At 38.7% G+C, this 26,403-nt stretch overlaps 1 protein-coding gene across 2 annotated transcripts in view; it reads right to left on the bottom strand.

Annotated features, from left to right (window-relative positions):
- Nucleotides 1-2,782: 2,782 nt before the first annotated feature.
- XPO7 (exportin 7) overlaps nt 2,783-26,403 on the bottom strand; it is a 44,678-nt gene continuing 21,057 nt past the window's right edge. For both annotated transcript variants that reach the window (XM_077152695.1, XM_077152696.1), the window contains exons 14-28: nt 23,557-23,692; nt 22,938-23,011; nt 21,713-21,793; nt 20,479-20,542; nt 19,961-20,069; nt 18,910-19,016; nt 12,935-13,023; nt 12,104-12,211; nt 9,953-10,035; nt 9,449-9,663; nt 9,069-9,207; nt 7,060-7,220; nt 6,072-6,170; nt 5,392-5,519; nt 2,783-4,393 (exon numbers count right to left, since the gene is read on the bottom strand). In XM_077152695.1, the coding sequence (XP_077008810.1) occupies nt 4,300-4,393; nt 5,392-5,519; nt 6,072-6,170; nt 7,060-7,220; nt 9,069-9,207; nt 9,449-9,663; nt 9,953-10,035; nt 12,104-12,211; nt 12,935-13,023; nt 18,910-19,016; nt 19,961-20,069; nt 20,479-20,542; nt 21,713-21,793; nt 22,938-23,011; nt 23,557-23,692 (1,687 nt within the window). In that variant the 3' untranslated portion in view covers nt 2,783-4,299. The remainder of the gene's footprint in view (nt 4,394-5,391; nt 5,520-6,071; nt 6,171-7,059; nt 7,221-9,068; nt 9,208-9,448; nt 9,664-9,952; nt 10,036-12,103; nt 12,212-12,934; nt 13,024-18,909; nt 19,017-19,960; nt 20,070-20,478; nt 20,543-21,712; nt 21,794-22,937; nt 23,012-23,556; nt 23,693-26,403) is intronic.

The raw sequence follows: 26,403 nt of genomic DNA, 5'->3' as shown, positions 1-26,403 counted from the left end.
AAAAGGCATGAGGTAGGGCATGGAGGCAGAGATGACAGATCTGTCTAGTTGAATGGAAGGGGTTCCACTACAGGGAGTTTGTAGCTTGGTGGGTAAAGTTTATAATTGGTGTGCTTTGTCATACACATCTCAGACTGTAAGGTGGTAAAAGGGTAGGGTATTAATTTACACATCCAGATGATAATGGCATACTATACTCTTAGAATTAAGTGGTGTTATTTCCATTATCTTAGTTGGTTCTATTAAACCATTCTCCATTTGTACTCTGCCCTGAAAGGAATGATTTACCCGTACTGCAAAGTACAGTCAGTTTTTAAGAGTTGGCTTCGTTTTCTGTCTTGGCTACTTTTAGAATCTTCCACCCTTTTACTAGGTGCGTGGATTTCCTATCAGACTCTGTATAACGTGGGCCCTCTCCTCTGAGCTTTGCACAAAGCCGAATTCTTTGTTCATCAGTCAGTTTTTACCCTGTGACAGTTTGATTGTCCTCCAGATCTTGAAGGCAGACCTGCACAGATTTGCTTAATTTGACATTCTTTGGCAGGGGTTAGGAGATTCTCCAATTATCATTCTTCACTCCTTTGTAACCTAATTCTGAGATGGTTTGGGCCATGCAGGTGATGCTGCATGCTAAGTCTGAGTTGTTTTCATGACTATCAAACAGAATTAAAAATATAATTCTTGAGTATGGTGCTTGTGAACAAAGTTCACTTTGTTTTGGAGTCAGTTTATGCTATTTAAGGATCTTACCCATAGAGAGCATTATGGTAGAAATGAACTTGCCTTGCAAATGAGGATTTCTGCATTTCTTTTTAGTTTACTTTTCTGTTGCTGTCAGAAGTTATCTGGCCTATAGAAGATAAACTTAAATATTTCAAGAGTGAACAGATAATAAAAGCCAGGAGTCAGGCTGTCTTGAGAGTAATAAGGATTTTCTGAGGAAGGGGGATATTATTGCAAATTTGATTTGATCCTTCCTCTGATTATCTAATGTCCCATTGTCTGAGTTGACCCACCATTCATGAAACAACCAGTAAATTTCAGGGTAATTTCTAAGTCACCCATGATAAATGTAATGGACCCAGAAGACATTCTACAAAGGCACGAAACCTCTTAGATATTATCTAGTGTCTAACTGGCAGTTAATTATGACTGGTGAGTACTTTATCCTTTCCTTTGACCATGAATGTTTTGGAAACTGGTGTTTCTGAACTTGGTTGAAAATTCATAGGGTACTAAAACACTATTTCTTTTGTGTGTGTGAGTGGTGGGAAAGAAGGGAGTCCTTGAGAATAAGTTCATGTTTTGCAGAATGTAAAACTATTATTTTTTAGTAGGTTATCTCTTGTCATGAGAAAAGTGACACTTCTTCGGGAAAGACATTAATGTTTAAAAGCTGAAAACATAAAGTACAGTTTGTGTCAGGAAACACACAAAACAAAAAAACACAGTAGTCTCCCGTTTAGAGACTACTGACTTAATGAACATAGTATCCGGTATGGCCCTGGGAACTTCCAAATAAATTCATGTTTTGACTGAATAAAACCTCACATGATTTCTGGGGAAATCAAAATCTAGCAGGCTATCATATTTATTAGATTTAATCATATGAAATTGCTGATAATTTCCCATGTTGACCCCCCCCCAGGTCTTTTTTGGTACCCCCTTGAATAACTGCCAGTTAAGAAGGGAACAGCTGTACTATTTGCAAAGCTTGATGGGGTTGTGGAAGATTTTTACTATGGTTCTTGTTGTGACGGGGCTGTGCTTAGGAGATCACCATCTTTCAGTTTCTGGCCTCTAAAATTGTTTTTGTGAAAGGGAATGGAGAAGTATGGGGTTTTGCTGACCAGTTATCCCAGAGTAGAAGGGGATGGGGGCTTTTCTCCAGGACCTATGAGAAAGCTGCTGCTAGTCTTCTGTACCACAGGATTGAAATTCCAGGTCCTTAGGGCTTATGACTGGAGTGTTTTGCATATTAGTGAAGCTTCACCATCTTATATTGCCATTAGGCTTAGAGAAAGAACTTGTCTAAGATAATTTTATTTACTTTCTAGCCACCAGAAAATAATTTTTTTGCCTGTAAAGTAATTTAGGATTGGAAAAGTCATAATAGAACCCAGCAGACTAAAAAATGCAGATAAAGGTAGTAGAAATGGACAAGAGTGACATTTTAGAGCCTGTGATTCAGTGATTATTTCACTGGACATAAATCTGCATTAAAGTACAAGATACCTCCCTATCTGTATTTTAATGCTTCTCAGTGTTTCTGGCAAGGCCGTTCCCTTTGCCTTAGGTACTGCATAGTATAGGACTGGAAGCAGGCCCTGTTAACCATGGTGGGCTTCATTTGATAAATCTTGCCTGTGGAGTCTGAAAAACTTTTGAGGTAACATTTGCCCCTGAACTTGTTAATGTCCCCAGCCCTTAACAAGGGCTTCCCTTCCATGAGAGGAAATTTCAGAACGTTAAACAGGGCTTTCTTAGATTACTATTTCTCTGCTGGTAGCATGTTTTTAGTTGGAGATAGTAAGAAAGCCTGGGGTGGAGTGGCTTCACTTTTATGATTGTGGACAATACCATATACTAAATATATCAACAGATTTAATATTTTAAAAATAAACTGAATCAGACTTAGTCCAGTAAGAAACAAGTTAATTTTATAAAGTTGAAGGACTCCTATCATCCACTGGCTTTTAAGAATGAATGTTTCCAGTATCGTCACATGATTAGAGTTAGCCATGTCCCTGTAGACACACTAGATTTGATTGCTGACACCAGGTCAGTAGAAACCATTGAAGTTTATTGGCGGTCACAATGCTTACACTGTATGCAGCAAACACCCTTACAAGTCTATCCGCAACCTGATCACGCAAGAAAGGATTCACCACACAATCGCCAGAGGAGAAGGAAAAAAAAAATTAACAGGCTGTTTCTGGGGGAGGAGGAGAGAAATAAAAAATAAAACCTAATTGATGAGTGTCTTATGGGCAAGAGCTGAACTAGAGATGCGAACAACTAGCAGCAACAGTTATGGAAAAAGTACAAGGCAAATAGCTTTCTCCATTAATTTTCCTCTGTAGGTTAATTTTTTTTAATAATATTCAAAACATTTATTATGGTTTTCATTTTATAAAAATGTATATATTTTTAAAGGGGTGGGAGAATGGTAAATACTTCATGCTAGGCAGACCTTGTTATTAAGAACCCCCTCCACTGTAGTAACTTCCTCCAGTTCATACATTCATGAGTGCAGGGCATATATATATAAATATCCACACGCATACATCCACACACACTGCCTCAAGGGCTGGGGAAGACAAAAAGTTAATGGCCACACACAGCTGGGCCTCTGGTGGACTCATCCAAGTTGCTCAACAGCAGAGCATCCGCTTAGTTACTTCTCTCAAGTCTCCACCTTACAGAGACCGAGAACCCTAAACATGTAGTTACAATCAGACTGTTTTAAAAGCAAGAGGCATCTGTCTGAGGATGAGGGTAAGAAAAAGTGGGGAAAAAAGATGGAGATAAAAACACCAAACACTTTTAGCTGGAGTTGTTTGTCACTGTAAAAGGCCAGGGGCCCTAGGGCAGCGTCTGTGGTTAATGGGAGAAGGACAGTGCTCTGGCATGGCTTAGAGTTCCTAATAACAAGGGTTAATACAGTAACAGGAAGTGATAATTTTGGGGTGAGAAAAGGGCAATAAGAAAAAATATACATTTGGAATTTTTACCTTTTTTTTTTTTTTTTGCCTCCCTACACTTGTGTCACTAAATATATCTCTGCACTTTCACACATCCTTGTCCAGTAAAGCTTCAGGCCACCAGAATACACATTTTCTTTCACTCGCATACACCACCCCTCACATCAGCATTGGTGCACTAGACTCTGTAAAAATTTTTCAGTCACGCTTTTTGTTTTTAAACTTGAGTCAATATAAACCTTGTTCAAAATGTTATGAAAAAATGTACATGTTTATACAAGGCAGGTTGTGGCAGGACACTGGGGGTTCTCCCCCCTTGGGCGGCCCCAGGAGGAGGGGGCTGGTGTCTCACACCTTCGTGTTGCTATCTCCTCCCACCACCCTTCCCACCCAATCCCCCAGGAACCAGCAGCGCCCTGCCCCCCAGCGAGTGCACTCATACCCCTCTTCCCTGGGGAAACAGCTAGTTGACCATTTCCCCCACACCCCTAGAGAAAGGAGTCCGGATCAGCCAGGCCCTCTCCCTTGTAATTGTTCGCTCCTCTGGGCCAGACCAAAGGGACGCTGCTCTGTACAGGTAGAGTCCACGGTGGTGTCAGCTCATCATGTCATTGCTATTCACGCCATAAGTGGAATTCTTCATCGAGTCGTTGACTTCTCGACGGAATGCTGACAGGTTCTGGGTGAACCTGCAGAGAGGATGCATGTGGGTTGGGGGAACAGGGTGGAAAGGAAAGGTCTTTGCCTAAAATATTTTTTAGCAGATAACTGGCTCATAAGAAGCAGAACGTATGAGCTGATGAGTTCTGTTTCTAAGATAAGTTACTCAGTCTTAAGACTATAAATGCAAAGTTGAGCTAGTTTTGTCCCCTCTTCTAACTGGCAACTTCATAGCAGGCCTCGAGATATGGTTAAATCTTGGGATTTGAGGGCCATTCTGGGTTCATGGCAGCTCAAAAGGAATCTGGTGTTGGGGTTCCAACTGATGTAGGTGGGAAGTAAAGTTCACCAAGTGAGGGCAGTAAGAGAATGAAGCTGTCTCATTTTTTAGTGCCGAGAGACCAGTGGTTTAGATCTGTACTGTCCAATGTGGTAATCACTCGCCACACCTGGCTACTGAGCACTTGAACTGTGGCCAATGTGACTAGGAACTGACTTTTTAATTGGATTCAACTTTAATTAATTAATAATCACCCGATACTCAATTGAGTTATCAGAAAACCTCTAAGTATGTTTGGAATAACCTAGATATGAGACTTACTTTGTTAGCTCTGAATTTTATGAAATCTAAATGCAGATCAAGTTATTTCCAATGAAAATTTAGCATCTGAATTGAGATGCACTGTGTTAAATGCACAGAGGATTTAAAGACTTGGTACAAAAAAAGAATGTTAAAATTCTCAGTTTTTTTATATTGATTACACACTGACATGGTAATAGTTTGAATACACTGGGTTAAATAAAATATATCATTAAAATGAATTTTGCCTGTTTCTTTTTACTTTTAAAATGTGGCTACTAGAAAATTTACAATGACACATGTGGCTCACTTTTCTATTGGACAGTGTTGCTTTAGATGGTCTCCAAATATGGGTGCACGAAGACTTTTAAGGTATCTCCCTTGCTTCAGTGATCTGAACAATGACAATTTTGCCCAGGATTTCTCGGCAGGGCCCTCTATACTCACCTGTCTCTGTTTTTTGTAAGAAGATTTCGCTCGATGCCTTCCATCAGGTTTTCAAAACACAGATGCATAGCCTGCTGCTTCTCTGGTGGCTGGCTATTCACGATACTGTTCCTTAGGTCAGAAAAATACTGTGGGGCAAGGAGTGAGACAGAGGGTAAGGAGGAGATTGGGGGAAGGCAGATTAGCCCTCTGTCATTTGCAGGGTTGAAGGAATGTTCTTCTCCAAGAATATCTATTATCACTGGATACATTATTTGAAGGATAATATATCTTTATCCTATTAAAAAAATTTTGTAAAGCACCTGGAGAGTCATCTGATCCAGTATTTATTTACATTTATTTATAGCAGAGCTGGAACTAGAACTTAGGTTTTAGGTGCTTTGCCCTCCAGGTACAATTCTCTCCTATTGTAAAGGATTTCTTTTACTACCAAGGAGAAAATACTTCCTCATCCTTTACCCCTGTCAGTTGGAACTGCCACACATGTTGCCTTTCAACAGCTAAGTCATTATGTGATTAGATATAGCTGATATTCAAAAGTATGATAAGGACAGTTTCAGTAACTGGGTCCTTTTCCCTCTGCGTCACCAATCTGGGGTATTTCTGTAAAACACCCTGAAAATGACTGCCAAAGGCACCACTGCTTCTGGCTCTGGGCACCTGTACTCTGGCTCTCCTACCTTTTCATTAAGTAGTATCAAGCCAAGTAGGGGTCGGGACATAGACCACTGGTTCCTACAGTCTTCAAAGATGATGATGTTCAGCACCGTTGACAACATCTGTAAATGGAGAATCTGAGGCAGTGACCCTGGAGAGTGTGTGGCTTGGTGGGAGAGAGAGTTACAGATTCCAAGTAGAGGAGTTTATTAGGTGAAGGTCTTTTCTGTTTAGGGTAAACCAGACAAATGTTTTGTGACGCCTCATTTTAGTGTTATGTTTCAAGGTAAAGTTTTCTTCTCATTTCCTTTCCTGTCCTTTAAACTGGCTTGATAATTTCATTTAAAAATGGACCTTCCCAGTTCACTCTGATATTTGTGGGGAATGGGATCTTTGTGGGGGGAGTCAAGCAAACAAAATTACAGTTGACACCTCCTTGTGTTGTTGCTTCCAGATACTCTTTTCTGAGGATATAGCTTTACATTGCCTTATGTATTTTTATCAGTATTCTGCTTCTTTAAATTGCTTCCCAAATCTTTATTTTTGAAAAGATGTTGCATACAAATAAAATGAGGGCAAGCATATGATTTGATCTCTGTGTGGTCAGTTATTGCTCTCTGTCCTGTATTCCTGTTCCTGATTTGCAAGTGGTAATATAGGCCATGAGGAAGATGGATACTGCAGCCCCAGCTCCATTTTTGGCAGTAGATGAGCAATCATTTTCAAGGAAGGAGAGTGCTCATGAGTTAAGCTAAGGCATTTAGGATAGTGTGGTGCCACTCAGAATAATAATTTAGAACCTGACTTTTTCAGATATTCTGTATCTAGTGATTATTCAGCCAATTGTCCAAAACCATTGCAATTTCAAGGAATAAATTCACCCCAACATTATTAACTTGATGAGATGTTAGTCCAACCTACCATCTTGCTTTGCCTCCCCTTCCTCCTTCCAACAGAGATTTTTCCCACTGTAGAAACACCCTCATTGCTTTAAAACCTTTAAGTTCTCACCTGCTGGATCATCTCTGGATGCTGCTGCATGATATGCAGAAAACGGTCACTCTCTTGGTTCAGGGGTGTCGTTCTCTTCTTGGTGCTACGTGAAAGCTGCTTGAAGAGGTATGTTACAATGTGGTCCAGGCATGAGCAGCAGCCTGTGCATACCATGGTGTCTGGAAGGAAGAGGGGGAGAGGTGAAGCAAAGCAGGGATACTGAGCTGCTGAAGGTGATATGGGCAAAAACATGGCTTCCTTTGCCCTAAGCAGAGAAGCCATAATGGTACCAGTAAGACTGGCTGTGGCCATTTCAGGTAAGGCCACTACTCAGAATGCTTCCTGCCAACCTCTCACCTTCACAGTATAGCAAGGCCCAATTTCTAAGTTTAAGAGTAAGTGAGTGGTAATGATAACATAAATAAATAATACTGAAAAATTTTGACTCAGGGTGTATGGATATATGTTTTCTGCATTTTAAAAATAGCATAATATAGTTTACATTCAGCAAATGCTCCTTTTGTACCAGATATTACGCTAAGTATTTTACAGTTATCTTTAATTTATTCTCATGTGAATTCCTTCGGGTAGGTATTCCATTTTACAAATGAGAAAACCAAAGTTTGGAAAGTTCATGTGTTAGCCTAAGATTACACTGCTAGTAATTAGAATGCAATTTGAATCCAAGAAGACTGATGTGTGGAGCCAATACTTTGAACTGCTTGAGGGATACCATCAAATGTTTAATATAATCTTTAAAGGTTTAATATAATCTATAAACATATACAATTTATTAGAATGTGGCACTGTACTTTTTGTTTACCTCCAAAGCATCCCCAGATCTTTTCATCTACCCAGGGAGAAGGTTGGGGGAGCACCGAAGACTCATCTACGCATTTATTAAGGGAACACTGCAGCACAGTTTGAATTTAACTAGAGGAGGCATAGGCCAGAGGACTAAGGGTGAACGCTCAAAAGAGTAAACCACGCTGTTTTCTATGGGGCTGATATTTTATGCAAAGATTCCTCTATTTTCAAGAAGCTATAAAAAAGTCTCCCAAAGAAAGTCTAATACATTACCTGGAATGTACTAGATACGGATATGAAGTAAATGCCTATCAAAGAATTGACACAGAGTTGTAGATAAGACTACATCTAGGTATAGATAAGACAGCCTATGTGTATTTGCAATATATCATGGTTATCTCACAGGTAACAACTTCTTATTTATGTTTTGTTCAACTTACTATAAAAATATGTTTATTTTCTGAAGACACACCAAATTAGCACAGAAACAAGATGGTTGGTAGGAACTAGCAGGACTAGGATGCAAAAACTCATGCAGCTGCTGCTTAAAACCTTTCCACAGCTTCCACTGCCCCCAGGATAAAAGTCTAAACACTCTAATATGTTTTAAGTGCCTCCTTAGTAATCTCCAAATTTGTTGCTGCTCATCTCTACAGCTTCATTTCATTTTGCTCCAACTCTTCTGCACTAGTGTGCCAACCATCTGGATTTCCTTTTTCTTTTCTCGCCTACAGGTGTTAGTACTTGCTATTCCTATTGCAAGGAACCCTCCTGGAATAATACCTGTTCAGCGTTTAAGTTAATGCTTCAATGCCAATTCTTCCAGCAAGGCTTCCTGGACCCCACCTCCTCAGAACCAGGACTTTAGGTATTCTTCCTGAGGACTCCTGCAGCAGGACTCACCTCTACTGTAGTCCTTAAGCATGGTAACAGGCAATTGCCTGTTTATGTGATCTTTTCATCCACCAGACAAAAAAGCTTAAGGCTAGGGACTATATGTTGTTAAGTACTGCATCTTTAGTTCTTAGCAAAGAGCTTGATACTTAGAAGGTGTTCAATAAAACCTGTGCTGGATGAAAATGTACCCATGAGTTACGTATTCTGTTGTTAGGGCCAATTCCCCAAAGAATAATGCTTTTGGACACTGGGACAAGATTCTTTCCTTCTGTTTAAATGAAACCAACCAACCCACCAAACAACCATCCAACCCAAATGCTTACCAAGTGCAGTAAGTCCTTCAGAAATGGAAGAGAGAATATACATGATGACATGAGGTTCCAGGCTTGCAATAAAGTTCATATGGTCCTGGGTCAGGACTTCCAGTAATGAATAATAAGACTGGCTGAGCTTGGGATAATCCTGTGGGTGAAGAGGAAGAGGAAAGTCAGCTTAGGCATGTATGCATTAGCATGCATGAAGCAAGATCTTATGTAAAATAGCTTAGTTCTCTTCAGGTATGAAAACAAAAGACCTAGTTACAGCAGAAAGGATTTAGCATTAATATCTTAACAGAAACATTGAATCATGGTCTCAGTTAAAAAAGAAAGAGTACTGGAATGTGACAAAAGGCTAGATTCCATTAAAGAAGCTTACAGCTTACCAAGAGATCACTATGGGGAATGGAGAGGAGCAGTTTGATGAAGGTCTGTAGCGCATTGTCCAGAGCATCATCTCCATAGAGACGGAAGACTCCAAAATTGACATAACTTCCACTGAGAGCAGCCTTCAGCATTGAGAAGCAGATGGAGATGCCCTTGAGCTTCAGTGCATAGACCTGATCCTTTGGGACCTCTCCTAGTGTCAGGATGCGGTTGCCTGAATAGACATATAATATATATGTATATAAATATTTATTTAATCACACTATAATCAATAGTTTATATATCAACTCAACCTTTCAATTCTAAAGACAAACAAATTCTAGCAGGCCATTCGTGACTGTGGGAACTCTCATACAAATCTATGAGGAACCCAACAAGCTAAGCTCATGGGAATGCTGTCCTGGCTGGTGCTGGGCTAGCTGAAGACTCACATGCTAATGCTCACAGGGTGGTGACTGAGCTGGAATTTGCTTCCATGGGTGATGCTCCTTTAAAGCACTTACCGTACATTGTTATCATCTTGCTGGTTTCTCGGAATAATAGAATGCCGTTGGGAGAAGAGACATCAAACTGTAATCGCTGGGATCTGAGCAGAGAACACAGAAGTAGAAAGAGTGTGAGGTGTGTCGCTGGAAGATTGGGGAATCTTCAGGCTCTTAAACAGTACCTTAAAGATTTGTTTGGCATGAAGATATGCAGATTGCATATCCTAATGTGAAAAAACCTCAACTAGTCAAAGGTACTTAACCAGTGATGTAGCTTGTATCCTGAAGACCAATATACAAGATCTAGGCCCTGCTGCTCAAATTAAAAAACATTTCAGGGAAACAAAAAAAGAGGGAGCAGATAAAATCTCTTAAAATTCTCAAATTTCACAGATTAAAGTATAGCTTCTTCCACAGTTAATTCCTGGTACTGCTAACTCACAGCCCTTCAGCCATTAATTTATATCTACTTATATGGCCTTCAGTGGTAACTATAAGAATAAGAAGAGAACACGCAAAGATGGAAAATGACTTCGAGTGGTACAACAGAAGTTAGGGAGGGATGGAAAACATTTTAAAAATAATCTTGGGTGGTGCAATGGTGGCTCAGTGGCAAGAATTCTTGCCTGCTGAGATGGAGACCTGGGTTCGATTCCTGGAGCCTGCCCATGCCAAAAAAAAAAAAAAAAATCTTAATTTTGACTTCCTGACTGTTTACCAGATCAGAATACCTCTTTTTTTCTGCCCTACCTTTTAATGACTTCATCAGACTCTGGCTGGTAAGGCCTCATACTTGGGACTTCTCTTTGACTCTTCTTTCCTTCCCTCCCATGTCTAATCCATCAAGATCTAGCTCTAAAATATGCCCTGAACCCATCTTCTTCCTATATGGTCTCCTTGCTTCTGCTCTTGCCCCCTACAGTCCAATTCTTCACATAGTAGTCAGAAGGATACCTTTAAAAAATGTAAATGAGATCCTTTTAATCTCTTAATTAAAATACTTGAGTAGCTTCCAACTACAGTAGAGTAAATGTATACTCCTCACTATTGCTGACCCAAGGCACGACACGATGGGGCCTCTGCCTGCCTCTCTGACTCAGCTGTGACTGTGGTGTGTCCCTCATCATCATGCTCTGGCCACAGTGACCTTTCTCTGTCTCACAGTCCCAGCAAGCTTATCTCATCTTAGGACTTTTGTAGTTGTTTTCTATATAGGATACTCTTGCTCCTTATCTTTGCAGGGCTGCAGAATCTTTTTTGCCATTCAGAGCTTAGCATGAATATAAGTTTTTCAAAGAGGCTTTCCCTGACCCTCCTATCTTCAAGTTCCTCTCCGTTCTATTGCCTTATTTTATTTTTTTCATAGCACTTAATACTGTCTGAAATTATCTTCCGTACTTGTTTTTTATTGTCTGTCTTCCCCACAGAATGGGTGGGGAGAGGTCAGAGATTTTATTTGGCATGGTAGCTGGGAAAGTGCTTGGGAATTAATAGATGCTCCCAAATATCTATTTTATAAATAAATAACTCTTGAATATAAATTTCGTGGGAGGCTATAGTCACTCTGAATATATGAATATTACTCCTTCATGAAGGTAGTTTAAAAATTATGAATTCTCTCAGGAATCTTATGAGGCAGATGCATATATTGGAATCCTGCAAAGCCAAGGTGATGGATTTTTCTTTTTCTCCATCTGTAAAGAGTTAGGCAAGTCTAAAATTTTGAAATTCTGCCTTCTCAGGTAAATTTCTATCAATCCAGCTGTAATTTGTCTAATAGCTAACACTCTTAAAAAAGGTATTCTGATATATCCTGCATCACTCTTAGTGGTCTCTAACTATGAAATGTGATAGACATGGCACCATTACCAAAAGTCAACTTTTATATCTGTTGACAAGTGAAATAGGAATCTTGGTTGCCAAATTCACTTCGTATAAGAATGAACACCTTGCGACTCTTTTTAAAGTTTCAAATAGCTAAGACTTTGTGTGGTTGGGAATACTCTTATTTAAAACAAAAAGATATCCATTTTTAGAGGTTTTCAAATTTTAATAGCAGTGTATTTTATAATCTATAATCCATGTGAAACACTAGATAAATAAAGTTCCCTGAGGGCCTTCTCAGGGAAAAGGGCAGTTATGCCCTTTTAAATTATTCCTCCTGCTTACCTATTATGAACTAACTCAGCCATCAGCTTGAGCACAGGTGTGGTACAGGCTGGATCATGGTACCAGAGCTCAATTGCCCGCTGGAGAATTGGCATGTAAGATGGATATCTGTAAATGAAAAGCTAAGGAAGAATTTGTGAATCCAGAAAGGTTGAGAATTTGAAATAATTTCTCAGCACTAGCTAAACACAAATTTTCAAGTTACAGTTCTCTAATTTCCTGTCTCTTCTTGTCCTTCTAACCAGAAGATGCTAAAGAGACTGTGCCCTTTGATCTATAAGAATCTAATAATGCATTTTAGTTTACATAATGCCTTTGTTCCAGGGAGCACAATGTATTTCATACTGTCATTTATCCTTACCACTTCTATATGTTAAAGGATCAGCTATTTCCCTTATATAATTATTGGAGAAACAGAGAACTCAGATTTTAAATGATTTGTTCAATGTTATGAAAAGTCAATAGTAAGGTTCAACTTCCTAATTCCTAGTAAAGCTGTCTTTTTAAGTAGATTGAACTGTCTCTCTTTTCTAAGTGTAGCAAAATTCATGTGGAACAGTTCCACACTGGTCTAGTTTCATAGCACTTATATCTGTGACCCAAAAGAGAAATCTAGAAACTACCTCCCTCATTTCCAAGTGTCAGTGCCCAGAGCTGACATATTTCATTCTACTGCTATGGAATGGCAGCATACAGGACACAGGTGGCAGGCCTTTGGATAATTCTTTATATTTTTTGCCTCCATCCCTCCTCCATCCCCAATTACTCCATCACCCATTCATACTCCAGTTAAGACTTGCTGTGTTATGTTCCTAGTTTGAGTTAGGATACATCCATTCAAACAGCATCATGAAGCTGGTCTTGGCGTTGAAGGCGAATGCTATCCCTCTCAGGTCTCTTACTAGACCAACGAGTGTTCGCTGTAGTAGAGAGCAAAACTTTTTTAAAACAGAAAAACAAAAGCTACAGCCGCCCACTGGGGATTTCACATATTTGTAATCAGATTCTTCCTCCTGGCATTCAACAAATACTTCTTCCCAAATATTATGGATCAATCTCTTCCATGCTAGAATGGAATCTATTTACTTGGAAAATAAGTTTTGGATATTTGTTTTACTAAGAAAATAAGATGGTTTCTGGCCCATTAGAGCAAAAGGAGAAGCTGAAAAAAAGGTTTTAAGACATTCAGTGATAATACAGATGTAAAAAGTGGAAAAGCCAAGAAGTCCATTTGGGCAAGGTAAGGTAGAAGAGTCACATACCCTAGAGGCCTGGAAGTGCATCTAATCACACAAAGGCATGGACAACACAGCAACTCAAACGTAGGCCCTCCCAGGAGGGGGACAGAGAGAGCAGGCAATCTGCTAGTAATCCCTTTAGTGGAGTGTTCTGAAATAAGACTGAGGTGTTGAAACTTAAAGCTAGAAAGTACTATATTTTACAGAAAAAGAAAATGAGCCTTAAAGAGGTCAAGTAAATTGCCCAAGGTCATGCTGTTAGGTGGTAGAAGGGCTAGGATTAGGACACAAAGCAACAAGACTCCAAACCAATACTCTACTATTATTTTTATATCATACTCTTTCTCAGAATTTTTACCTGTGGACCCTGAACAACAACAGGACTGCTGTTAAAAAATAATCATCAATATGCTCAAGGAGGTAAAATATTTGGGTGCCCTGATTGACTTGTCAAAACTATTGTACTTCTGCTAACAGTCTGCTTTAAGCAAAGAGCTCTATTCCTAAGCTGATACTATAGGCTCAATTTTCAATTAAGATATGGTTACCCTACAAGATCATTATGAATCCCTCAAACAAATCCTTGATATTGGTTGCTGCTTTAAGCACTGATTACTCATGTGTTATACATTAATGCTACCTCTGAATGGTACCCATCTCAGACTCAAGAGAGAGCGCTGGACGAAGTGGTGTTGCTATCTGACTTCTCTACCCATTTGAAGGTGGAAAGCTAAGAGGCTTTCAAAAGATGAAAACAAAGGAGACCTTTAGAGTGTGAGGTAAACCTGGCTGGTTATTTGGTGGCTCTCTAATTCAGCCTCAGTGTTCTTAAGAACACTACAAAAATTCCTACAAGAATGAATACCCTAACCTAGAGGTACACAGAAACTAGAGATGGGTGAGCAGTTACCCAGTGAGGTTGAACTTAAATGTTAGGGAATGGATAGAAGTGATGGCAGTTCATTAGTGGGGTTATAAGTCATACTGCCATATTGAAGATGAATATGACTGAACACTGTTATATACAACAATGTATCCCATCTATTAACTCTACAATTATAAATAAGTTCTTGTATGAACTACTTCAAAGGTTTGATCTTGTAGAAAGAGTCAATAACAGAGGTGTATAGCGGGAAAACTAAATTGCATGCTATGGCCTAAAGTTAATAGGAAGACATCAACAGTATGATGGCAATTCCAGGGGTAAATAATTGGGGGTGGGGGAATAGACAAGAGATAAGGAGAGGTTTAAATTTGATATTTGGTGAGGACATGTTTATTGGTTCTTTGTCTCTTCGAACCAGTTTCAAAATTGAGAGTATCCGCAGATTGCACAACTCAGTGAGGAAACTGTAAGACATGGATTGGTATTTAGGACATTATCCATGATACCCAATGGATGGAGAGAAGCGTACAATGACTGAGAAGCAGGAAAGTGAACTGTGATGTATACATACAATAGAACACTGGGTGGCTACAAAAGGAGCAAAGTTGTGAGTCACACAAGGAAGTAAATGAATCTTGGGGACATTATGCTGTGCAAAAGAAGCCAGAAACAAAAGAACAAATATGGATGGTTTTTAGAAAATAATTATGAGGAAAAATGGAGCCTAGATTGTAGGCTCTCACAGTAGTCACACTTAGTCCAGAGTTGTAAGTGTATTTCTAAATTCTGACATGCTGTGCTATATGCATATGAGCTGGTATCTCTCTGGAACTTTGGGTATCTCTGTGACACCCAAGACTCAAAGCCAGAGTTCTGCATATCTGAAAGTCAGCAACGGTACATACAACAACTGCTAAGTAACTGAAAAAAGAGATCAGGCTTCAATTAGAATAAAAATAAAGCCAATCTGGTTGGGACTATGGTAAATCAGAATACAGGGCAAAGACTGATATTGTATGTATTCTACAGCTTCACAAACCATATGAGACCAAAGGCAGAGAGGCTTATTGTGTCTAGAACCTAAACTTTTTGTGACATACAGTCTAAATCAACCAGCCTGGATAGCTCATTTTAAACAACCTAAACATATGGAGCCCAGAATGGGAAAAAGGCCTTGTGATTCTGTATAGATTAATGTAATATCCGGATACATATCAGACTATGGTGGGTTGATAATTAAAAATTATTGGTAGAGAATGATAGAGCAAGGAGGGCTGGGGGCACAAATGAAATCAGAAGGAAAGACAGATGATAAAGACTGAGATGGTATGCCTAGAGTGTATAATGAGAGTGACTAAATGTACAACTTGTAAAATATTTTTGCATGAGAAAGAACAAAGGAATGTCAATACTGCAGGGTATTGAAAATAGATGGTAACTCATATTTTAAAACTTTAACTTATGTGTGAAACTAAAGCAAAAAATGTTTATTTGGTATAAAATTTATATTTTGACTAGTGCATTTCCTAATATAACTTATGTGGACAGTTTAATTGAACACCATAAATACATGGAATCTTGAGTAGGGCATGAGATTTTGTAGGTTTGTCCAGAGTGTTGCCCTGATAAATCTCAGAGTGATTTGAACAGTGAATAAAAAAGTATTTGCAAAATCCCCTTGGGGGAATGGCGAGAAAGGGGGAAAATTCAACTTCCCCATGTGGAGAATTTCTGATATTCTCACAAGCAGTGGGGACAACCAAAGCAATAGGCTGAGCCCTTAATCTTGGGGTTCGTTCATATGAAACTTATCCCTGCAAAGGATAGGCTAAGCCTACTTAAAATTAGGCCTAAGAGTCACCCTCAGAGACCCTCTTTCGTTGCTCAGATGCAGCCTCTCCCTCAGCTAACACAGCAAGCAAACTCACCACCCTCCCCCTGTCTGCATGGGACATGACTCCCAGGGGTGTGGACCTTCCTGGCAACGTGGAACAGAAATCCTAGAATTAGCTGGGACTCAGCACCAAGGGACTGAGAAAACCTTCTAGACCAAAAGGGGGAAGAGAGAAAAGAGACAAAATAAAGTGTCATTGGCTGAGAGATTTCAAACAGAGTTGAGAAGTTATCCTGGAGGTTATAGACGTCACCTTTTTAGTTAAGGTATAATGGAGAGGCTGGAGGGAAGTACCTGAAAATGTAGAGCTGTGTTCTGGTAGCCATATTTCTTGAGGATGACTGTATAATGATATAGCTTTTGCAATGTGACTGTGTGATTGTGAAAACCTTGTGTCTGATGCTTCTTTTATCTACTTATGGACAGATGAGCAAAAAATATGCATTAAAAAATAAATAAATAATAGGGGGAAAAATATTAAAATAAATTTAGTGGACTGAAATGCTAGTGGTCGATGAAAGGGAGGGGGGAAAGGGGCATGATATGTGTGAATTTTTTTCTTTTTTTCTTTCTCTGAATTGATGCAAACGTCCTAAGAAATGATCATATGATGAACATATAACTATGTGATATTGTGAGTCACTGATTATATACCAAGAATGGAATGATCATATGGTAAGAATGCTCATGTTCGTTTGTTGTTAAGTTTAAAAAATATATATATATATTGGTAGAGCCCTTTGAGGGACTGGAGAAAAAATATGGAACTATTAAATTTTCCCACCTGAGAAACCCCTGGTACTTTCTCAAACTTTAGGAACTCCGAAGTAAACAGGGCAAGCCCTTGATTTTTGAAGTTTGTCCTTATGAAACTTATTTCTGTAGAGGAGAAGCTAAGCATACCATGATAATGCCTAAGAGTAAAAAATCTCTTTTACTGTTCAGATGTGGCCTCTCTCTCTCTAAGTCCAACTTTGCAAGGAAAATCTTTACCCTCCCCACTACATGGGACACGACATTAAGGGGTGATAGTCTCCCTGACAACGTAAGACATGACTTCTGGAGAGAAGCATGGCTCCGGCACTGTCGGGAAAAGAATACCTTCCGGACCAAAAGCAGGAAAAGAGGTGTAACAAAATCAGGTTATCAGTGGCTGAGAGAGTTCTATCTGAAGAGGCTATTCTGGAAGCTACTCTTATGCAAGCTTCAGGTAGATATTGCTAATTGCCATGGTTTGCCAACCCCCAACCAACATCATTCCTATTAATCCTAAAGAATACCTAGGGCTCTAACTGAGACTCTATAAAAAGTTTCAGGTACTAAGTTTAACTTTCCAGAATCTATCATCTCCACAGGGTTCCTAGGCCAGATAAGCCCTGAAATCCAGAGGGGTTAGCCTCTCCAAAAGCATCAACTAATTCCACACACCCTTATCCTATATTATTGACCCCTTTTCAACATGAACAAGTTAGAATGGGCATAGCCCAAAGACCCCTATAGAATGGGAGAAAGTTCAAAGGAGGAGGAACTATAATAGAGAATGACAAGATTTAACAAATAAGTATGACTGCTGCACACTATATTGATACTTCTTTTAGTCTCCATGTTTTGGAGCAGCTAGAAGGAAAAATCTGAAATTGTGGAACGGTAACACATACCAAACTTTGAAATTTGTTCTGTAAGTACTTGTTAACATGTATTTTGAAAATAATTGCATTTAGTATGTGTGTGTATATGTTATATTTCATAATAAAAACGTTTGAAAGAAAAAAGAATTAATAACCTAGTGTCTTCTGATTTGGGCATAGAGATTTAGGCCAAGAAAGCAGGTGTGTGTGAAATAAAAAGAGAAGGAAAACAAAATTCAAGAAATGACAATTCTGAGAGCCTGAAATCAGTAACTAAAAAGTAACTTTAAAATTCCATATATATATATGGAAATTCAAAAACCATTTTAAAAGACTCATGTATCCAAGAAGAAATCTTAACGGAAATTAGAAAATATAAAGACCTGAATGAAAATGAAAATGTTACATATCAAAGTTTGTAGAATACTATACCTAGAGGAATGTTCTACAGTCTTAAATAATTAAATAAGGAAAAAAGGGTAGAAAAGTTAAGAAATTAGAGTAACAGAATAACCCCCAAGGAAAATATAGGGAAGAAAACAGGATAAAAGCAAAAATGAAATAGAAAACAAAGCTAAAAAAATTTTCTTTTTCATCTTTTTTCAAAGACTAGTAAAATTGAAAAACCTCTGGGAAGACTGATCAAGAAAAAGGCAGCACTAATAAGTAATATTAAAAATGAAAAAGGGGTATAAAGGTATAATAGAGATTAAAAAGGCAATGAGAAAATGATAATAAATAAACTAAAAAAAAAAAAAAAAAAAAAAAGCATGGCGGGCCATGGTGGCTCAGCAGGCAGAGTTCTCGCTGCCATGCTGGAGACCTGGGTTTGATTCTTAGTGCCCACCCACGCAAATAACAAAAAACAAAAACAAACAAAAAAGCAATGAACTAACTGTAACTTTATGCTAATACATTTGAAAACTTACACCAAAAAATCCTAAGAGCTGCCTGAGAATACTCTTTAACATGAAAATAAGAGTTTGTACATCTGTACTGGTCCTTCTATTTCAAAATCTTAGGAGTCCAAAAAGAGATTAATAAAAAGGTAAATCAGTGGATAGTTTATGGATAAGCACTATTTTCTGCAATGTTAGCTAATATCTCTATCAAAGATTGCCTGCAACCAGAAGCTTCACCTTCAAAGGTAAAGGACTCACCTTTGCCTCTTGCTCGTTGAAAGTGTTAGTGCTAAACATCTGGGCCACAGCCTCAAATGCTGCTGTGAGCGGCAGCATGAACTGCTCGTACTGATCTTCATCCTCTCCTGTAAGGGAAACAAGCCAGAGTGTGACCCGAATATACAAAATTCAAAGCTGAGTACACATGGAATTGAAGAATGGGATAAAAGATGAATGGCTCCAAGGATAAGTCCAAGGAGTCCCTTTATTATTCCAACAGGTGGTAGTAATAATTTAAGGAAATAAATATTTAAGAAACAGAATTTTTAAACTAGAAAATTACAAAATCAGCTAGTCTGGGGATGTCTCAATTTTTAAGCAAGTGGCCAACAATATCAGATTCACATGAATACAATGTACTATATTATTAATTTGTCCTTATATGAGCACTATAGCCAGTTGAGAAAGGACTGAGTCTGTTTTATGAAGACTAGATGGGATTCAAACTTGAGTCAGGTGCTTGTGGAAGCTTTATTCTCCTTATTTTTCTTTTTCTATAATCCTTCATAACTCTGAATGTCACTTTAGTAGGATTAAATTTCAATAGCTCAAAATTATAATATCATTGAGCTTCAGTTTTTATTGAACCCAAAACTGCTAATATCATAACTAGAACAAGAAAGGTGATTAAACCCTACTAGTTCATATGTGCTAGTGAATTAGATATTAAAAGTTTATAGACCATCTGAGGGGGTTGTACCTCAGCATGGGGTGGGGAGCTATCTGGCCAATGATATTAATTAGGAATCTCTATCTCAATGTCCCTATTTTACAGATGAGGAAAGTGAATAGAATTTTAAAACCAATGCACATCAGAGGAAAACTTTAGGAGTGCACTGCTATTCTTTCCCAGCTACAGGAACCATGAGAGCGTGATCTGTTTTTTTGTCAAATTATACAGTTTGCTATTTCCATTTTCTTACTGTTGAAACAACAGAAAAGATCTCCCCCATGTCTACTTTTCTATCCTCAAATAAAAATTTAGAACACTGCCAGATGATTTCATGAGCCTCTAGGTTTGCTGTAGTACCTAAATCCACCATGAGGAGACGCCCAAGTGCCGTGTAGAAGGTAGTCCGACACCGCATGTCTGTCAGGTTGGACTGATTGTTAATACCCAAAAATGAAAAGTGCTCACTCTATTGAAAAAAAGAGAACAAGTTAAAAAGATAAAAAATGGGTTAGAGTCAGAATGCAAGCCAGTGATTTTGGAATTACTGAGCCCTTTCAAGCAAATGGCCACATGGTCATACCTAAAGATCTGAGGAGGTATTTTTGCTACTGTTGTTACCTACAACTAATTTATCCAAAATATGAATAATAGTTGTAGGTGTCTTCACCATAACTCAGATCATCTGGATCCCAAAGAGCAGCTCTGACAGAAGTAAGTGTAATATGGCAGATCAACTTTTGGGAAAAACAATCTTGCAATGTGGTATGAGTCAGGGCAATGTCTTTTGCTGTAGTAGCACCAAGAACCTCAAAATACTGAGAAGGTGTGTGGATAGCTGGAGATTAAAACCAGGAAGAGGGGATAAAATCACTTACCGTGTGATTGTTCAGCATGAACTGTACCGCACTAAGCTTCACTAGTTTCCTTACACTACTGTATGTGAAGACAAAGGGAGAAGGTCAAGGAAAGTGTGAAGCATATATAGATAGATAGATAGATAGATAGATATATTTTTTGCATGGGCAGGCACTGGGAATCCAACCAGGGTCTCCAGCATAGCAGGCAAGAATTCTGCCACTGGGTCACAATGTATCACCCAAAAGACTATTTATTTATTTATTTTTTGGGCAGGCACGGGGAATCGAACCTGGGTCTCAGGCATGGCAGGCGAGAACTCTGCTGAGTCACTGTGGCCTGCCCAGAAAGTGTGAAACAAACTAAGAATCTTCAAGGGAGCTTGAAACTCTCTAGGACAAATTACAATTTATTTTTTTACCATGAATTTCATACCCAAATATCTTATTTTCCTTAACTGCTTGAGTGTGCCATTTTCAAATAAGAAAAATTATGTCCTCTTAAAAGCATTATTTTCTAAGCAATATTTAGCTGACCAATTAGAGAATACCCATATCAAATGTCTATCTATAAAAAAATAAAAGTAATAGTTTTCCCCCAAATCATGAATATCTAGAATAGCTTTTCTCAACAACATTTCAAAGAGAATTAAGTCCTAATTCCCTGCCCAAAGGTATCCATCTGTTTAATGAATTAATTTCTTGTCTATACATTTAGAATGGTCCTAGCTAGGTACAATCTTTGGGAGAACTGAAAAAAAAAGTCAATCAAAATCTCCTGCTCCCCCCAAATAATTTTTATAGGGTTTAATTATTTTGCAGAATTCTGGTTGTGAAAGACTGTCCTAGAACAATTCAAACTTTATAGGAAAACTAATCCAAGTCAAGAGGATGTACAGTCACTTCTTTTATTTGCAAAGCTTGTAATTAGGATGTATCTACCAACTGGCTGAGAGGACAATGCAAAAAAAGGCTAACATCTTGGCCATGCAGAGTGTGGACACCTGTAAAACAGATCTGTTGGATATTTCTAGACTGTAGGAATAGCCATGGAGAAATCTGTAGTAAACTATTAGGTTAGGTGTTGGGTCATTTTTGGGGTCTGGAATTATTTCTGGATTTTAATTTGGTATTGCCTTTGCTCTGAGAAAAATAGAAGATACTTAAAGACACATACAATAAAGCTAAATTAAAGTGGGAAAAGTAGAAGGCCATGATTTCTGTTGTATAAAGAAGCTATCTTAGAAAAGGATATCCAATAGAAAGGTCATTGAGAAGCTGTAGTGTCTTGGAGGTGATTGGTTCACAACGGCCCCAATATTTCAAGTTGGTGATGCTGCAGGACAAAAAGAAAAAAAAAAGCAAGAGACATTTTTGATTTCCCTGGTTTCCTTAAGGGTTGGGTGAAGAAGAAAACCATCCATCAAAAGTCACCACACATCTCTATCACCAATCCACAGACATCACGACCACAAAAAAATGGGTATAAAATCTCTGTACTTACATTTGGTTGACTAGAAAAATTATCCTTCAGATAATCTTCACTACTTGGTTCCAAAGCTACACTGGCCCATACCCAGGCCCTTGGAATTCTGGGGGCACTCCAGGGCTGATTTCTGCAGCAAGGGTAAGAGATTTCTGCGGCAGTGATAACATGCAGACGTATGCAATTCTGCACCTGCACCATCCACTGTCAGCTGCAGAATTCTAGTAGCCCTTGCTTCTGGATTCTTGTCTGGGAGAGTCCTTTAGACCCCCTTTGCTTTTTTTCATCTTCAATCATTAACCAGGTCATGGATATGAGTGTACAGGGTTGGGACAGAGCCAAAATGTGACTTTGCACAAAAGCCCTGGGTAATAATATACTTGGCTTCTAGTGTGTACTTTCATAAATTGAGCTCCCAAAAAAGGAAATGTAACCAAAGGGGCACAACTTAAAAATAAAAAAAAAAAAAAGAAAAAAAATGGGCCAATTAGGAGATTCAACTTTGAAGACAATTCAAACAATAGCACTAGATTTAGGAGATCAAAAAAGATGCTTCTTGAAAGGAAGAAGTCTATTTTAAAGCAGGACTCTCCTCTCGAGGGGCTTAACTAGTGAAAATGAGCACCAGAAAGTGAATGCCTACTCTGGGCATCCCTGGCAGCGCAGTGATCAGGTGAGAGGCTGATCACTAATCACTGCAGAGCCAGGTCCATTTTGCTAATGCCAGGACAGGAGTTTTACCCCATGACTCCAGACGCTCAAGATGAAATTCTACATGAACAAAATTAATTCGTTTCCTGTATAAGCCTGGAATGCTCTGGGGCCGGGCCATACCTCTAAAGCACAGGTTGTCACACACTCAAATGCACAATTTTCTGACGCAAACGATCAATGCTGGAATACCAAGGCACTGGCAGCACAATGCCAAGATCACATTTTACAATTGCATCAGGATTTTATGGGATTCTTGCTGATGGCATGCTACGACACTTACATTTTTCCTATGAAGACGCTAAGGACCATGGTCTCATCATTCAAGCCCAGAACTTCCGAGAGGCGGCGGTATAGCTGGCGGTGTGTTAAGGGAAGAGAAAGTAACCAGGAAAGATGGATTAGAACAATTACATCCCAGTATTATTTTTGTTCCACATTCAGGGAGTAAGATGTCAGGATAAAAATGGGCAATAATGCTGGGGAAGACTTTATTGAAGGGATAAACTAGTTTCTCAGACTTACTGAATACTGAGAAATACAGATGCTGAGCTACATTTATCTTGTCGATCCCCCTCAACCCTGAGATTACAGAAATGATGCCCAAACCTTCTGCTGTTCTAAACGTTCATTCATGTACAGAATCTACTGAAACTTGCCAATTTTGTGGGGAACAGATGTGTGACTGGCCATTTGTCAAGCATGTGTAATACGAGAGAAATGGACCCAGTTCTTTGATGAATCTCCCAGAATTCTACAGATTAAAAGAGAAGTTATTTGGACTCCCTTGATACCTAAAATTTGGAGGCTGTATTTGAACTGTTATCAACTGTTTTACTCAATCAGCAATTCCACAAGGGAGAGGTGAGAACTAAATGGGGCCAACTGAGAGTCTCTATTACCTTAGAGGATTTCTGCACCTGGTCCCCAATGTAGATCTTACGAAACTGTTCAAAGAAGCTCAGCATGGCCAGTTCTAGCTTCTCGTTACCCGCCTGAGCCAAGCGAGAGTCTGTCAGGTTCATCAGCTGGAGCACCCTGAGGAAGAAGAGCATTACACACTCAGTAGCAGGGTATCTTCAGCACTAAGAAATCCCACCTACTCCAAAACAGTCCTGCCACGCCTCCTTTCCTCTCCCACCCTATCTGGAAGGCATTCTCTGCAGGTTCTAAGTTCTTTGAGGAAACCAAATTCTCCATTTCATTTCTACCCTACTGGAACCACAGCTGAGGAATGAATGACTAGTTAGACGTTTAAGACTTTCTATTTACTGAGAGTATTGACTGTGGCAGAACTCACGATCAGCTTAAAAACAGCGGAAAAAACACTAGTCTGAGAGTAACAGTCTTCCTTGAAATGTGAGAGCTTGGGTAAAGCAATGTATTTTCTGAATCTCAATTTTTCATCTATAAAGTGAGAGAGACTGGACTAGACCAGTGGTTCTCAGTCTTTTTTCCCACAGAACCATGAAAGGGAAGGAGATATATGAAGGATTATGTTCAAAGGCAGGTAACATGCCAATGGACAAACAGCAGATATGCTAGCTGTGACTTCATTCCTTTTTCTCTATACCCTTCCCGCCAAAAGAGAGCATGTTAGAATGCAAGTGAGTGAATGCTGCGTGAATAGGAAAGAAATTATTACAAGTGAATTATGTGACATGTTGACAGTGTGAGAAGAGGTAACAAACTATTTGAGACCTATCTTGAGGGAATTAGGCTCAATCACTGTGGTGCAACTTTCAAACTGAGAACCACACAATGTCTTGTTTAAACTTAGGTATTAGATTTTCCACCTTATTAAATCTTTGTTCAACTCTTCAAAAAATGCTGATGGGACAATGCCATGGAGATGTTTTTCAGGATAAAAGCACCTACCTAAGGGCAAATGGGCATCTGATAAACTGGGGGTGGGTAAGAGACAGATGGGACTTCCCCAAGAATGAAAAATATAGTTCAGGTCTTTAAGTAAGGTATCTGTAGACCAATAAATTATAAGGTATTATGTTAAAATGTGTTCATCTCTAAGGAGAGCCCCTGAAGCTTTAGAACCTTTTAGGGTAGCAGTTCTTGCAAGTTCACAAAACAATTTTCCTAATAACACTAAGTCATTATTTGCCTTTTTAACTTTTTTTGGGTTGGGGTGGGGTGGGGTTGGGTGGATGAGCTGGGAATCGAACCTGGAACTCCCGCACGGCAGGTGAGGATTCTACCACTGAACCACCCGTGTGCAACCTGCCCACCCCTGCAAGCCTTTCTACTTCCATTCTCACATGAGAGTATAGTGAAGTTTTCCAGAGGTTATAAGATGTGTGATATCACAACAGATTAAATAAAGAAACAGCCATGACAACCCAGTTGTATTCTATTAAGCCAGAAATTACAGAGATATGCAAATATGTAAAACAAGCCAGAACTCTAATTTTTTGGGGAAAATTTTCATAAAAATATATTATTTACATTAACATGTCATAGACTTGTTTTCTTTAAATAAATTAATAAATGTGCTTTATTATTTCTCAGTTTTAATTTCTAATACAGTAAATATTGACAGTAACCCATTTAAACAAAGTTCTTTGAGGTCCTCAATAATTTTGAAGAAGGTAAAGTAGTCTCAAGATCAAGGTTTAAGAACCTCTGCTTTAAACTCACTGCCCTTCCCCTCTCTATGTAGGACATGACTCTCAGGGGTGTGGACCTTTCTGGCAACAGGGGACAGAAATCCTAGAATGAGCTGGGACTCAGCATCAAGGGATTGAGAAAACCTTCTCGACCAAAAGGGGGATGAGAGAAATGAGACAAAATAAAGTGTCAATGGCTGAGAGATTTCAAACAGAGTCGAGAGGTTATCCTGGAGGTTATTCTTACGCATTATATAGCTATCACCTTTTTAGTTAAGGTATAATTGAGAGGCTGGAGGGAACTGCCTGAAAATGTAGAGTTGTGTTCCAGTAGCTATGTTTCTTGAAGATGACTGTATAATGATATAGCTTTCACAATGTGACTGTGTGATTGTGAAAACCTTGTGTCTGATGCTCCTTTTATCTACCTTATGGACAGATGAGTAAAAAATATGTGTAAAAAACAAATAAATAATAGGGGGAACAAATGTTAAAATAAATTTAATAGATTGAAATGCTGGTGATCGAGGGGGAGCGGGAGGGGATATGGCATGTATGAATTTTTTTCTTTTTCTTTCTTTTTCTGGATTGATGCAAATGTTCTAGGAAGTGATTGTGGTGATGAATATACAACTATGTGATGATATTATGAGTTATTGATTATATACCAAGAATGAAATGATCATATGGCAAGAATGTTCATGTTTGTATGTTATGTTAAAAAAAGATAAAAAAAAAAAAGACTGAAGCAGGGTCACAATTAAAAAAAGAACCACTGCTTTTACACATTAAACAAATCCTGGCCTTTTATTTCTATGTTTGCCTTTTATTCCCTTCCTGTCAACTTAGAAATGTAGGTTTTCAATGAATTTTGCTCATTTAAAGGGTTTTAATAAGAAGAGAGAATTATACACAAAATAACAAGACCTTGTATGGTCATGAGATTTGAAAGGCTGCAGGAAATCTAATTCCATCTTTGAGGATATTCAAAGAACCATAATTTCCTATTAGACTTATTTTCATCTGGCAAAAACATCACACATTTCACTAAATCTGAGATGTTGTAGTTAAGCAGAACTAAAAGCTACTCCCACTTTGGTTTTCCTAATTCTGTATCCATCTTTTTTT

The sequence above is a fragment of the Tamandua tetradactyla genome, chromosome 3 (genome assembly GCF_023851605.1).
Source record: "Tamandua tetradactyla isolate mTamTet1 chromosome 3, mTamTet1.pri, whole genome shotgun sequence".
Lineage (NCBI taxonomy): Eukaryota > Metazoa > Chordata > Mammalia > Pilosa > Myrmecophagidae > Tamandua > Tamandua tetradactyla.
Note: the sequence above shows the minus strand (reverse complement) of the source record. Positions and strands in the feature narration are given on the sequence as shown.